At 41.3% G+C, this 14,367-nt stretch overlaps 1 protein-coding gene across 1 annotated transcript in view; it reads left to right on the top strand.

Annotated features, from left to right (window-relative positions):
• ETNPPL (ethanolamine-phosphate phospho-lyase) overlaps positions 1-14,367 on the top strand; it is a 19,227-nt gene extending 4,860 nt beyond the window's left edge. The window contains exons 4-13 of the mRNA XM_073340867.2: positions 2,433-2,507; positions 3,627-3,720; positions 4,859-4,975; positions 6,859-6,941; positions 7,371-7,596; positions 9,002-9,156; positions 9,650-9,739; positions 10,095-10,225; positions 11,869-11,936; positions 12,584-14,367. Of these exons, the coding sequence (XP_073196968.1) occupies positions 2,433-2,507; positions 3,627-3,720; positions 4,859-4,975; positions 6,859-6,941; positions 7,371-7,596; positions 9,002-9,156; positions 9,650-9,739; positions 10,095-10,225; positions 11,869-11,936; positions 12,584-12,718 (1,174 nt within the window). The 3' untranslated portion in view covers positions 12,719-14,367. The remainder of the gene's footprint in view (positions 1-2,432; positions 2,508-3,626; positions 3,721-4,858; positions 4,976-6,858; positions 6,942-7,370; positions 7,597-9,001; positions 9,157-9,649; positions 9,740-10,094; positions 10,226-11,868; positions 11,937-12,583) is intronic.

Genomic DNA, 14,367 nt, shown 5'->3' with positions numbered 1-14,367 from the left:
ATTCCAGATCCCCGCCAAACATGAATATGCAGCACCATATTCATTCCTGGCATACATCCCCAGAGAAATCACTAGTTTTGTGGACAGGCCCTGAATTCTGAGGATTGGTCCTTAGCAGGGAAGATCCAGCTGTGATTGGAATCTATGGCAATTTTCCCATTGACTTCATTAGGACCAGATTTGACCCACAATATGGAAACTTTGAAGCAGTGATGATCCTTTTCTATAACAACTAGAGGAGACTACAGCAGAAAGAGCTGATACCATGTATTTTCTGAAAATAGATCTGTGTATTTAGAAACAAGAGGGCTCAAAAGAAAGAAAACACAAAATTAAAATTCAGCAGAGAAATTTACTCAATTCTCTTTGGTTGATCTCTGTAGAGGCATCATGTATGTCTGTTTTAATCAACAGTCCACATTCTAATACGAAATGCTAAATGCTGCTATTCTTCAGTCCAAATAGATTTATAACCCAATATCCCTAAAGGGAGTGGATCTTTTTATTTAGCATAGCCAAGCTTGCACATATCAGTACTACCTAAAATCCTTATTCAGTCATTGCTATAACATAGCCTCAGAGTGACTTGTATTCCCCATCACAAGTCTTGTTGCTTCTTCTTGTTCCAGCAAATGGATCATTGGGATATGTGGGTTGTACTATATTTTAAAGGGGGCAATATTACAATAAAGATGATTTATTTTGTTTGGGATGTCTTACTGACCGAAGCCTATCTAAATCTTTCTACAAGATAGTCTGATGTACTGTAGGTTGATGGTTAGAGAGTAGTGTGGTTTGGTGCTGAGTGAGAGCCCTGACTTTCAAAGTAAACTTGGGTCTTCATCTGGGCCTGCTGCTATAAGGTGCTGAGCAGGATGTGGTCCATGTGGAGGCTGGGAAGCTGCTGGGAATTTTGTAACTTTAATATGAGTGGCAGTTGCATTGTTCTCCCAGCTGCTGGCTGCTGTATGAAGTGGTGTTATCTGTACAAAGGGGAGGTTAAAAAACGAGGCATCCCTGTGGCACCTTAGAGACTAACAAATTTATTTGGGCATAAGCTTTCATGGGCTAGAACCCACTTCATCAGATGTATGAAGTAAAAGATACAGGAGCAGGTATAAATAGATGAAAGGATGTGGGTTGCTTTACCAAGTGTTAGGTCAGTCTAACGAGATAAATCAATTAACAGCAGGATACCAAGGGAGGAGAAATAACTTTTAAAGTGGTAAGAGAGACAGTTGACAAGAAGGTGTGAGTAACAGTAGGGAGAAATTAGTATTGGGGAAATTAAGTTTAGGTTTTGTAATGACCCAACCACTCCCAGTCTTTATTCAGGCCTAATCTGATGGTATCTAGTTTGCAAATTAATTCCAGTTCTGCAGCTTCACGTTGGAGTCTGATTTTGAAGTTTTTTTGTTGAAGAATTGCCACTTTGAGGTCTGTTAGTGAGTGACCAGAGAGATTGAAGTGTTCTCCTACTGGATTTTGAATGTTATGATTCCTGATGTCAGATTAGTGTCCATTTATTCTTTTGCATCCAGTTTGGCCAATGTAGATGGCAGAGGGGCATTGCTGGCACATGATTGCATATATCACATTGGTAGATGTGCAGGTGAACAAGCCCTGGATGGTGTGGCTGATGTGGTTAGGTCCTATGATGGTGTCCCTTGAATAGATATGTGGACAGAGTTGGCACCAGGGTTTGTAGCAGGGTTTGGTCCCTGGGTTGGTGTTTTTGTTGTGTGGTGTGTAGTTGCTGGTGAGTATTTGCTTCAGGTTGGGGGGCTGTCTGTAAGTGTGGACTGGTCTGTCTCCCAAGGTCTGTGAGAGTGAGGGGTTGTCCTTCAGGATAGGTTGTAGATCCTTGATAATGTGCTGGAGAGGTTTTAGGTGGGGGCTGTAGGTGACGGCTAGTGGCCTTCTGTTACTTTCTTTGTTGGGCCTGTTCTGTAGTAGGTGACTTTTTGCTACCCTTCTGGCTCTGTCAATCTGTTTCTTCACTTCAGCAAGTGGGTACTGCAGTTTTAAGAATGCTTGATTGAGATCTTGTAGGTGTTTGTCTCTGAGGGATCAGGGCAAATGCGGTTGTATCTTAGAGCTTGGCTGTAGACAATGGATCATGTGATGCGGTCTGGATGAAAGCTGTAAAGTGCCCACAAGCAAACAGGGCTAGAGGAATAAAGCATCTCTTTGTTTGATACATATACAAAGAGCTGTTTTCCCTCTTATGTGGTATTTATGTTCTGAATCATAGCATTCTAATCTGAATAACAGAGCCTGCTGTGTTGATTGTTTGTATTAATCAATTCCATACCCTTTTTCTGTTTTAAATTAAAATGACTGGTAAGTGCTTGCTTACCATCTAGCCCTGGTGTTGCAATAAACCATTTTGTAGGTGTGTATAGTCCCCTAATGTATTTATTATTTTGTAGATCTGAAGCCAATGACCTCGCCTTACGACTGGCTCGGCAGTATCGCGGACACCAAGATGTGATCACCCTTGACCAGTAAGTTTGCAGAATAGCATATAGAATGCAACTAGCCACTTCCGCAGTATCTTCAGAGGTCAACTCTATACAGTTGTATGGCATATTTCAGTGAAAGATCAATGTTGCCTTCATACAAACATTATAATTAAATACAGACAGCTCCATTTAAAGTGATGCTAACTAGGTTTTGAGACACAATCTGACAACAAGAAGTAAACTGAGATCTGAAGGGACACTAAAGTTTGGTGGGTCTGAAAGCTGAGCTACCATGATAGATGTCCTAAACTAGGCCTGATCTCACACACTTATGCAGGAAAAATATCCAGAGAGCTACACTCAATTAATGTTTTACCTATGTGACAACTACACGGACTAGAAAACTTACAATTCTATATATGTAGGTTTGCCGTGGGGACAGGGGGGTTTAGTTGATCTATGCTGTGTTGTTGTTGTTGTAAATCCTAGACTCACACTGTCACAGTGGCCAAACTGGTGCTACAACATTAAGAACTAACTTTTCAAAAGGGCAGATGCCCAGCCTCCCTTTTGACATGCTATAAAATTTGTGCTCCATAATTAACTGGAGCAAATCTGAGTGTTTGTGTACCTGACTATCTGATTTGCAGCCCTCTTTTACAGTCTGCCAAAATCAGACAACATTGACTAAATCCCGGGTTAAGGGCCCTTGTGGAATACCTCAGGGGAGAGGATCCCGACACCCAAGTGCAGTGGCAGCTGGCAGGTGATGGCTGGAGCAGAGGTGGGACATGGAAGGCTGGAGATAGGAGGGGTTGTGGCCAAGGTGTACTGGCTCCCAGCAATTCTGCATCCTTTCAAAATCCTGTGGGCCATTGTTACAGGTAGACTTAGGAAGACACAAACTTTTTCTGTCCTTTCAGTGGCAGGGATGAATTTGGCTTATTAATTCCAATCCTGCTCCACTGAAGTGAATAATAAAACTCCCACTGCCTTCATTAGGTCCAGGAGTGGTCCAATTAACTTGAGCAGCCCTCACAAACACCACCCCCATGTTTCTGGGTACTTTTTTTAATTCTGGGTTGTGTGTGTGCGCAGTTGTGAATTTTAGCTTTTCTAAAACCTTAATGATAGTGATTTTGCATTTAACTCCCATTGCAGTGCTTACCATGGTCATGTTTCTTCTCTGATTGACATTAGTCCATATAAATTTAATCAGCTGGGGAAGGAGGGCAAAAAAGAGTTTGTGCATGTGGTGAGTATTTTTTCAACTGCATATAAATTACTGTCCTTTGTAGGTGTTTTTTCCCTTTCCTCTAGAGTCATTTCAAAATCTGCTTGTGTACTAGCTTTATTTCCCCAGATAAAATTATTCCTAACCTGTCATACTACACACTCCTGTCATTTTATAACAAAGGATTAAATTCAGCAGAAATGTTTGCTGCTGGATTTGTAACAAGTGGCTTATTACTAGCTTTGATGCTGAATTGCGATACAATGTAATGATATATTAATTTATGGGTAAGGAAATCAGTAAACAGCTGATTAGCACTCACCTGGTTTAAGCTTGAGTGAGCCTCCCACTGCAAATCTCCAGCCCTAAGTCATATGTAGGCCTCCATCCAGCTATCTCCCACTCTAGAACTGGTGCTACAGCTCTCGTGCCAATGACATTCCCCAGGCTGGGTTCTACCTTCCAATGACCCCTCCCTGGCCCTTTGAACCCTCCCCACACTGTTCGTAGGGGTTGGCAAGCCTGTGGCAGGCCCACCTTCTCTCACAAAATAGGAGGCCAAGCGGTACAAATGAAGCACAGGTTTCCCGTGGAAGGAAGGGGCATCAACTATTCTTGCAGTCTGTAAGAACTGGAGTCAGTACTATAGACCAGGAACTGGTGGTGGCTATGGGCTGAATGGATGCATGTGGTGGAAGGCTCTTTGAAGAATGGAGGCCTGGAAGGTTGCTAGCGCTAAGTGGCTAAGGCTGCCACTCGGGAAAGTGCATTGACATTGCTCTGAATAATGACTTCATGGCTCTTCCCTGAACTAGTTAAACTTAAACAAGGGGAATAGTCCTGCCCTCATACATTTACTCATCTCTGTATTTCCTATAAACAGAGCTAAGCCCTGGAAAAGAAGACATTAGTCAAATACTTATTTCACATCTAGAGGAAAGTATCTTTCCTGTAATACATGGTACAAGCTTCAACTCCTAATAGTGTACATGAAGTTCAAGGCAGAAATTCAGAATATCCAAACTTTGTGATATGTATGAGAGAAGGTGGTATTTTTTCCGATACAGTTACATCCCTAATGAAAAACACTGGGAACTGTCCAATAGAAAATGCATATTGCAAGAAGGCATGCATTTGAAATAAACTCTGCTGCTTTCAGGCTCATTCTCCAGATATCTACAGAGGAAAATACAGGGAAGATCATCCAGATCCAGCAAACGCTTATGCAGATGATGTGAAAAAGATTATTGAAGAAGCTGAGAAGAGTGGGCGCAAGGTTTGTAGCATGAGCTGTAGAAACACTATAACCCTGTTCATGTTTAGTAATGAAACTACATCTGTTGGCAAAATAATAGGGGGGAAAGGAGACAAAAGATCAGCATCTACACAGTGCAATTTCTTCTCCTTTTCTGCCTTCACTCTTCTGTTATGGGTTTTATATTCTAAGGCTTCCATTTTCCCCTTGATGCACTTTCATAACTCTCATTAACATCCATGAAAGTTATATGCAAGGATCAAGAGGAGAATAGACTCATAAAGGAGCAAATAAATCAAAAGTTGTTTAATTCACTATTTTGTGAGCCTTTGAAACACAGTCAAGCTTTCAAGTCCTGTTTGAGAGATTATGGTGAAAGTCTTAGACAGGACATCTAGAAAACCACTGCCTGGAGAACAGATAAATGAGGAAAATCACGTTTCTAAATTCACCATTGCATTCAAGCACATTGAGATAAATGAATTGCACTTTTACGCCTCATAACTTGGAATCCAAGTACAAGCTGGTGATAACCTGTGCTACAATCGTGGATGCATGTGGCAGCTGGCAGGTGATAGCTGGAGCAGAGGTGGGACATGGAAGGCTGGAGATGGGAGGGGTTGTGGCCAAGATGTACTGACTCCCAGCAATTCTACATCCTTTCAAAATCCTATAAAATTGGATTTAGAATGTCTGTTACCCAGTGCTTCCTGGGACAATTCTAATTTTTTTGAAGACTGCTAGGGATTGATCTAAAGCCTGCTGAAGCCAATAGAAAGACCGCAATGGATATTGGATCAAACAGTCCCCTTTTAGTCCAAAGGGTTACATCACCTGTCTTTAATTTCTTCATCAATTTTTTTTCTTTTTTTGACTAACTGACAGTTTTTTTTTCTTTTCTTGTCTTCCTTTTTTCCCTCCTTTTGCATATCTTCTTAGGTTTTGGTGCCGTAGACCTGTGACAGAACAAGTTGTGATAAAGGCTAAAGTCTCACATGCTATGGGGACCCTCGTACTGTTTGGCAGTAGTGTGCCTCTTCGAATATAGTGTACACTTCTTTACACGTTACTGCTCGACCTTGTTTCCAGGAAGACTGCATTGCTGGCCAGCTCGCGTGCACCTGTTGATGCTCAGGGAGGGTTGCACAAGCGGTGTGGGAGGCAATCTGTTACATAGCAGACTTGTGGTGACGCTCCTGGGAGATCTGGGGTAACACTGTCTGTGCTGCACAGACTTAATGTTGACAAGGAATGTAAAACTTGATGTTCCAGTGTATCTGATCTGCTGCTGTTGCCCTTCCTGATTTGGAATAACTACTTTTTTTCATTCCTAGCAACTGGAATTACTTCACCTATAGCTTCTCTTTTGTGAAGTGCCTTGCCCTAATATATTGCTTGTTTAGTCATTTGCCTGAGGCAGGGGTGCCCAAAGCAAAGCCAGGCTGTTCTAAAAATGCAAACTCTGTCTGCCCTGTCCCTGGCCACCACAGGTTTCTACTGCTGGTGTTCCCTGACACTAAGCAATTTCTATTAATCTATCAGGGAAATCATAAGTACCAGTAAGTATGTATTTTTTTAATTGAAATTTCTATGTAAACTTACATGGACCTTATAAACCTGATCCAACTCCCACTGAGGCCAGTGGGACATCAGTGGCTGGTGGTTTAGGTCCTGGATATGGCCCTTTGATTTCTGGCAGGCTGCCAGCGTGGCCCTCGGTGTTGCAAATTTGGGCACCCCTAATGGAAATGTTATGCCTTAGACATTGACAACAAACCACAGCTGTCCGTCCCAGCATGTTATTAAAGTCACCCAGATCTTTACAATTTCTTTCTGTGAGCATTAGCTTATTTGCAAAGGCTAGATAGAGGAACATTGCTCTTACTTCATCTTCTTTTATGTAGATTGCGGCCTTTATTGCTGAATCCATGCAGAGTTGCGGAGGCCAAATAATTCCACCTGCAGGCTACTTCCAGAAAGTGGCAGAGTATGTACAATACTTGGAATGGGCATAGCTGAGAAGTTACGCAGAGTAATAGGTTGAGGCTACAGGCTTATTCTATTAATCCCTTAGGGGGTTTTTTGTCCTTCATTTTTGTTCCACCTTTTAAATACCATTATGTAACTCATGTCCAATGGAATTTTCAGTTATCAATCACTTTAAAAAATACAATCCATATGTGTATCATTAAAAAGCAAACAAGTAGCTTGAAATGGAGTGATTTAAACATCAACCATAAAATGCAGTTGTGAGGTTTTGTCTGAAATCTTCTAAATTAATTGTATGCTCATTGGGAACAGGGACTAAGTCAAATTGTAAACTTCTGTAACACACCCTCCTTTGCGCTAAAATTAGGCCTGGACACTAGAATCCTATTATGTGGTGTGGCATTTGGACTGTTCCTTTTGTTTTCAGATATGTGCATAAGGCAGGTGGCGTATTCATAGCTGATGAAGTCCAGGTTGGTTTTGGTCGAGTTGGGAAACATTTTTGGGGTTTCCAGTTGCAAGGCAAAGACTTCGTACCCGATATTGTCACCATGGGAAAGCCAATTGGCAATGGCCATCCAATGTCTTGTGTGGTTACAACAAGAGAGATTGCTGAAGCCTTCGGTGCCTCTGGATTGGAGTATTTCAACACGGTAACATTCCAGATGAAAGTCTTCCTTTTTACTCCTACAATAGCTTTAGTCTGTATTCAGTGCTTGCAGAAGATGCTGGGTTCATAGAGCTGGAGAACTGTAAGGGCCTAAGTTTCAAAAAACTCAGTATCCAACTTTGGAGCCAGATTTTCAAAAGAGCTCTGCTCCCATGTAGACTCCTAAAAGGAAGTGGTCAGGTTTTCAAAAGTGCTCAGCACCCAACAGCTCCCATTGAGAACCAGAATTCCATGGGGCCCTCATTTTCTTTACCTTTCAGGGGCAGCTAAACACTCTCCCTGTATCAGGAAACACTGGAGCTGTGCAAATATTGCAAAGCCACTACTTTGATTTCGTCTCGCCTATTCAGTCTATCAGATGTGGTATTTACATCTGTCTGCCATCTTTTCCATTGTGACTGAGTCTTGTCACTAACTGCAACCAAGTTCCATTACTTAGTTGGAGTCCCTTTAAGCTTTAGATGGCAGAGATTCTGAGAGGTGGCTGTGGAACCATATGACTGGAATGCCGTTAATGCTATTCACTAAGAACTTTGGAAAAAACACCATCAGGGTCAATTTATATCATCAACATCTTTAAAAGAATGAATGATTGTAATGTTACACCCTATCCAGCAGAAGATAATGGCTCACATTGTCCCTCTGAGCTCACATATGGAGGGGACACTCAAAATGGATCTTACCTTTTCCATATGGAAGGCTGGTCAACTGCCTCAACAGCATCATCCATTTCTCTCTCATACAGTTGCTGGACCAAGAAAATGCCAGTAGTTGTCCAAGCTTCTGAACCTACAAAAAAAAGCGGGGGGAGGGGCAGGATTAGACAGTTGTATGGATCACACAAATATCCAGAGTTGTAATAATTGAGTATTGGAAGGGAGATAAAACCTCATGTTTCGGGGCTTAAACAGCTCTTTAACTATTAAGAGTTAGGGTGAAACCTTCAGGGCGTATGTGGGGAGGGGAAATAGGACAGATTACCCCACCCCTGTCTACTGCAGGGTTTCTTGCAGCTGCCTCTGAAGCATCCAATTCTGGCCATTGTCTATAACAGTATACGGGACTATATGGACCTAGGGCTGATATAGCATGGCAATTCCTGTGGTCCTATGTTTTTGCAACCTGAGGCTGAGGAACAACTGGGGAGGGACATCTCGGGTGCACCCCACTGCACTGCATGGTTGGGGGGAGAGGGGCAAGGGAGGGAGGATCCAGTATCCCATTTTCTTCCTGAGCAACCACGCTGGGACTAAGCACAATGTTGCCTAAAGTCCCTTTCTTTAAGCTTTGTTCACATTTTACTGACGTGGGAAATGTTAGTGAAGCCTCCAAGGATGGAGGCAGAACAGAATTTCAACCACTGTTTTTCCATTTGTCTTTGCCTTCAGTTTGGAGGCAATCCAGTGTCCTGTGCTATTGGCCTGGCTGTGCTCGATGTAATTGAAAAAGATGATCTCCAAGGAAATGCCATACGAGTAGGGAATTATCTAACAGAGCTGCTGAACAAACAAAAGGAAAAACATCCTTTAATAGGAGATGTCAGGTAGGTACCTCAGGGTACAATCAAGAAGTTCCCAGGCAGAAGGTGGGACAGAGAAGTGGTTATTCTGGTAGCCCAATAGGCAAAGAATATAGGACAAAAATGAGGAAATTGTAAGTGATGATTATGTCTCGTAAATTATCCAAAAAATGGATCCCCTCAAATTTCCTGGTTTTTGTTTTTATTCATGTCATGGGTTAAAATCCCAATCCAAGCTGTAAGTATAAATAACAATGAATCAACTTACAGGTAGTTTGGACCTACAGGAGGTAATGAGAGGTTTTTCTCTTTAACTGACAAAGCAACTTTATTAAGCCAGCAATGTGTATATCTTTACGAATAGCATCGAAAAACTTAGTACATCAAAGAGTAGTATCTTTCTCTATATATTTGACTCACTTGCTGGAATTGTTGGAGCAGTGTTACTATCTGTGCAAGAGAGGGGCTTTGCTATTGGACAGTGCATCTTATCGTTCTTCCTCCCTTTATGTTCTAGGGGTATTGGCTTGTTTGTTGGAGTAGATCTGGTGAAGGATCAACTGACGAGAACACCTGCCACAGCTGAAGCCCAGCATATTATCTACAAGTAAATATTTATCTTCTGTGTCCATGCATAAAGTACACTGGGGGCAATCTCAATCTGACCCTTTACCGGCCTTTTCTTAAGGAGGTTGAAAACCTTGATTTTTCTCCAGCAGATGTACACACACCACTTTAACTGGAAATTAATATAACCTTTGATTTAGCATTAGAAGACGCAGACAGTGGCCCAACCCCTGACCTGGTGTAAGCAGATGTAATTCTCTAACCTTCAGCATTGTTACATCTACATACAACAGCCTGGCGTTTGGTCTGATGGACCTCTCTGCATCCTGACATATGCAAGTTACATTGTGCACTTATGATGCACATGTAAAAAGGCATCTTTGTTTTCTACACAGACTGAAAGAACAGCGGATCCTCCTGAGTGCGGATGGACCCCATAGAAACATTCTGAAATTTAAACCACCCATGTGCTTCACTATGGAAGATGCAAAGCTTGTAGTGGACCAGATTGATGAACTCCTCACAGGTATGCATGCATTACAGAATGTCCCTCCTTGTTTGTTTCCAAATGATATGCCGGAAACACCCCCTAAAACCACTGAAATCTATACCATTACGTGCAGAAAATTGCAGCAAAGATTCACAGGAAAGCTGGCTTTTAAAACTTTATTTCCCTTTCCTTGACAGAGCTGTTCCCCTGGCTCTAGCCTAACAGACTTTCTTAATGCAGTTTTTTATAAATTATATATAGGGCCCTTTATTTACATTGATGTGAACCTGTCAGGTCAAATCCTGCACTTACCTCTGCCACATCCCCATTATTTATTATTGTCTGTCTGTTTCTGGTGATACCCCTAACATGGTAGACAGCAGAATTCCTACCCTCAAGGGTTTTGAAGTTAATGGGGTTGCAGAAGACGTAAGTCATCACAGGATTTGGCCCACTGACTTTAAAGAGGTTGCACAGGTGTTGGATAGATCAGTAAATGGCTAAACTTTTCAAAGTGACCTCTAATATTGGATTCTTCAGTTTTTCCTTGCACAACTTTCAACGTGATGGGTCAAATTCTGCTCTCCTTTACATCCCTGCAATCCTGCAGACTCCTCTGTTCTGTGACAGGCAATTGGCCCAATGCCAAATGACCCCAAAAATGTGGGCGCATAAAGGCACCTTTACATTCTCTATTCCTCATCTGTATCGAGTACTTCTTGGCCACAACTGAGGATCTGGCTCAGTGGTGTTCATCATCATGTTCCTATTACGCCTCTGGCGTTTAGAGCCATGACGAAGCTCCTCCACGCCTGTCTGTTTCTGGCAAGTCTTTCAATGGTTCCCCAGCTGTGCCCCAGGTTTTTTAGCTCGGCTTCCACAGCTCTTTGCCAGGTTGTTTTGGGGCGACCTCTTTTTCGCTTGCCTTCACGTGTCCATCTTATTGCCAGTCTGGTGATGGAATCAGTTTCCACCCAAAGCACACGGCCAATCCATCTCCAACGCCTCCTGGCAATGATGGTGCTCAGATCCTCTTGGCTGCACTGTGTCAACAGATCTTGGTTTGAGATTGTTCTGGGACAAAAGATACGGACGATTTTTCTGAGGCAGGTTGCATGGAATGGAGACAGTTTGGACATCTCATACTTTCTCATTCCCCAGCATTCTGCACTATAAAGTAGTGCTGAAAGTACGCAGCTCTGATAAATCTGGAGTTTGGTTTTGGTGTTGTATTTTGATTATTTCCAGACTGTATTTAAGATCCTGAAGGTATTCCTGGCTTTATTGATTTTGTTCCGGATCTCCTGGCTTGTTCCACCATCCTGGAGTTACAATGGTGTAAATTAAGTCAAAATTAGGCCCTTTATTTATGTGCCAACCTGAAGGCGATCTGTACAGAAGTGCTAAGCTTGCAAATTTCACCTCTGCTCTAAATGCCTACCATCCTCAGGCCACTAATCATGGTAAATTCATCATTCTCCAATGAGGTGTGTTAGAAAGGGTTAATTAGTTCTTCAGTTAAGCTTATTATCTTTCTGTGCAGTGAACATGTGGCTAGTAGCTCAAGTGCAGTATTGTCAAGGTAATAGACATTACACCTTTTTATGGGTGCAATTATTGTAACAGTGATAATGCTTGGCAATGAAAACATGATCATTGAATACTTTTGCTTGTTTTAGCTTTGGAAGAAGCAACTGGAGCCAGGACAGGAAATGGAAGATCTACAACTGCACAACATAAAAGAAAAGTAAGTGTTGGGGAAGCACATACAAATGACTTTAGTGGAGGTATAGCATAAACCCAGAGGTGTAAGTGATCTAGACTTATGTAACTGAGATCAGAATCTGATCTATGATAAGAGAAGACAGAAAACAATCTGTTATGATTCCTGTTACTGAACAAATATGAAGAGCTGAGTAACAGACTATATTCTTTAAATATTATTTTCAAAAAGTTTCAAGGATTTCACTTCCATCTTATACCTTTGAGTGTGAGTAGCCTACATTATTGGACCCCATCGATTGTAGTGTTAGCCTTGGACACTAAAAGTATGCATATTACAGATAGCCCTGCAAGGTTCCCTAAAGAGCATATGCTGTGTGTGTTTTCTGATGATGTCCTGAAGAGCTGGAGAGCAATAATTTAATCTCCCAGTAGGATGACTATTAAGGCAGAGATCTTATACTAATGGCTACTCTAGAAGTACCATAAATGGAGCCTACACCTCCTTTCGCATACACCTGTGTGAAAGTGGAGTAACTCCATTGATCTGCATGGAATAGCTTCACTGAAAGAGGAAAATCAGGCAGACAGCTTCCTAACCCTACAGCCAAAGTATGGGATTAGAGATTGATACAAACGCAGGCTTATTCATTAAAACTTTTTGCGTTTCAGATGACTAATGAAGGGAATTCCCAGTCAGACTGTATCGGTGAAAGCATCAACCATATCAACGGTACTGCCTGCAGACAAAAAAATGGCTTGTACACTGATAACCGTACAGTGCCTTGTAAAAGGATCAGAACATGAAAGGAGACGTTTTCTTTAGATCGTGTATTTAAAAAAAACAAAAAAAGGATGAGTGGATGTGTGCAAGTATCGTACTGATTATTCATGGTCCAATCCTGCCTTCTTACGTGAGCAAGACTCCATGTAGCTTTATTGGTAGTTTAAAATACATTTTCACCCACATAAGGACTGCAGGGTCAGCCCTTGAACTTAACCAGATAGGGGTGTGCTAAATAAAGTTCTGATTTTTAACCCTCTTGGGTCATGATATTTAGGTCTGGTATAAGTGGATGCATCTCCACTGAAATTCATGGAGTTGCTCCTGCTTACGTAAGGTCAGAATTTGGGCCATTGTGCTTAATAACCATGGAACCACAGGACCAATCCTATTAAATCCTTGTTTGCAAAGCATTACACCTTTTTATGTATTTGAAATTTCAGTGTGCAGTATTGAGATGTTAATTACTTTCCATGTTTTAATGGCTCAGTTTACAACACAAAGCTTGAGAGACAATTCACCCTGGGAGAAGATTTAGGGCCTATGGACCAGGTCCTCAGCTGATATAAATTGGTATTACTGTAGTGAAGAAAATAGAGCTCTGCCAAGTTTATACCCACTAAGGATTAGGGTTGGTGTGTACAATTATATGAACACAACATGTATGCAAGATTCCCACTTAATATTTAGAGATTAAAAGAGTTTGAATCATAGTTTTTTGCATAGCAAGTGACTATAATTTATTAAATTTTTTGTTATGGGTAAGTGGCAATCTACTCAAATTATCTACAGTAAAAATTACTGTAAAGAGACTCTGTTTAAAACAAAAGACATCTTTCCATGCACAACAAATGCAGGAAGATTTTAAAAATCAATTACTTTAACCTCAGGCTAGCATGAAAATGAGATTTCCAGGGGTAACCCCAATTTGAATTCTTATGATTTTAGACATTTTTAATTGTTGTACTAGCCTCATACAAAATCGGGTCTGATCCTTTGAAGTGCTGAATGCCGTCAATTCCCATGAAAGATAGTCAACAAACCTTGAGGGTGCTCTGCACCTGGCAGGATTGGGACCTCAAACATATAACATTAGTTACATTCCTAAAAGGGGAATAGAGCATGAGACACAGAACAAACTAACACAAGGATCAGATGGTATTCTTACTCCAGCTTCCCAGATGGGTTTGGGTGGGAGCAGAATCCAGAGGAGCTTAGCTGTTCCCCTTGCTCACCCCAGCTTAAGCACTTTGGACTTGTTTTTCTGCTGCTAGCAGTAACATGGACCTTGCATTAACCGGTGTGAGTGTTAAAGTTGGATCAGGGCTTTCAAGTGTCACAATTTTAATGCATGCACAAGTAGGCTTTATGGAACTAATTGAGGGTTTTTAAAAATGAGTTATATTTACTTTAACAAAGACAATATGGCTTTATAATTTTCATTTACTAAGTTTTGCTGCTTTATACTTGTTAATGACTTTTCATTAATTGCATATGACTGAAAACTAAGAGGTTCTGCTATTTCTAGTCAGTCTTATCTAGTTTTATACCTTCAACCATTATGTTATATTGGTATTTTCTGTATGAACTCTTCTGGTAGCATCAAGCCAGCTCATTAACTGTTCAGCGATCCTTGGTTATTTCAAAAATTAAAGTTATTTGTAAACACAAA

The sequence above is a fragment of the Lepidochelys kempii genome, chromosome 4 (genome assembly GCF_965140285.1).
Source record: "Lepidochelys kempii isolate rLepKem1 chromosome 4, rLepKem1.hap1, whole genome shotgun sequence".
Lineage (NCBI taxonomy): Eukaryota > Metazoa > Chordata > Testudines > Cheloniidae > Lepidochelys > Lepidochelys kempii.
Note: the sequence above shows the minus strand (reverse complement) of the source record. Positions and strands in the feature narration are given on the sequence as shown.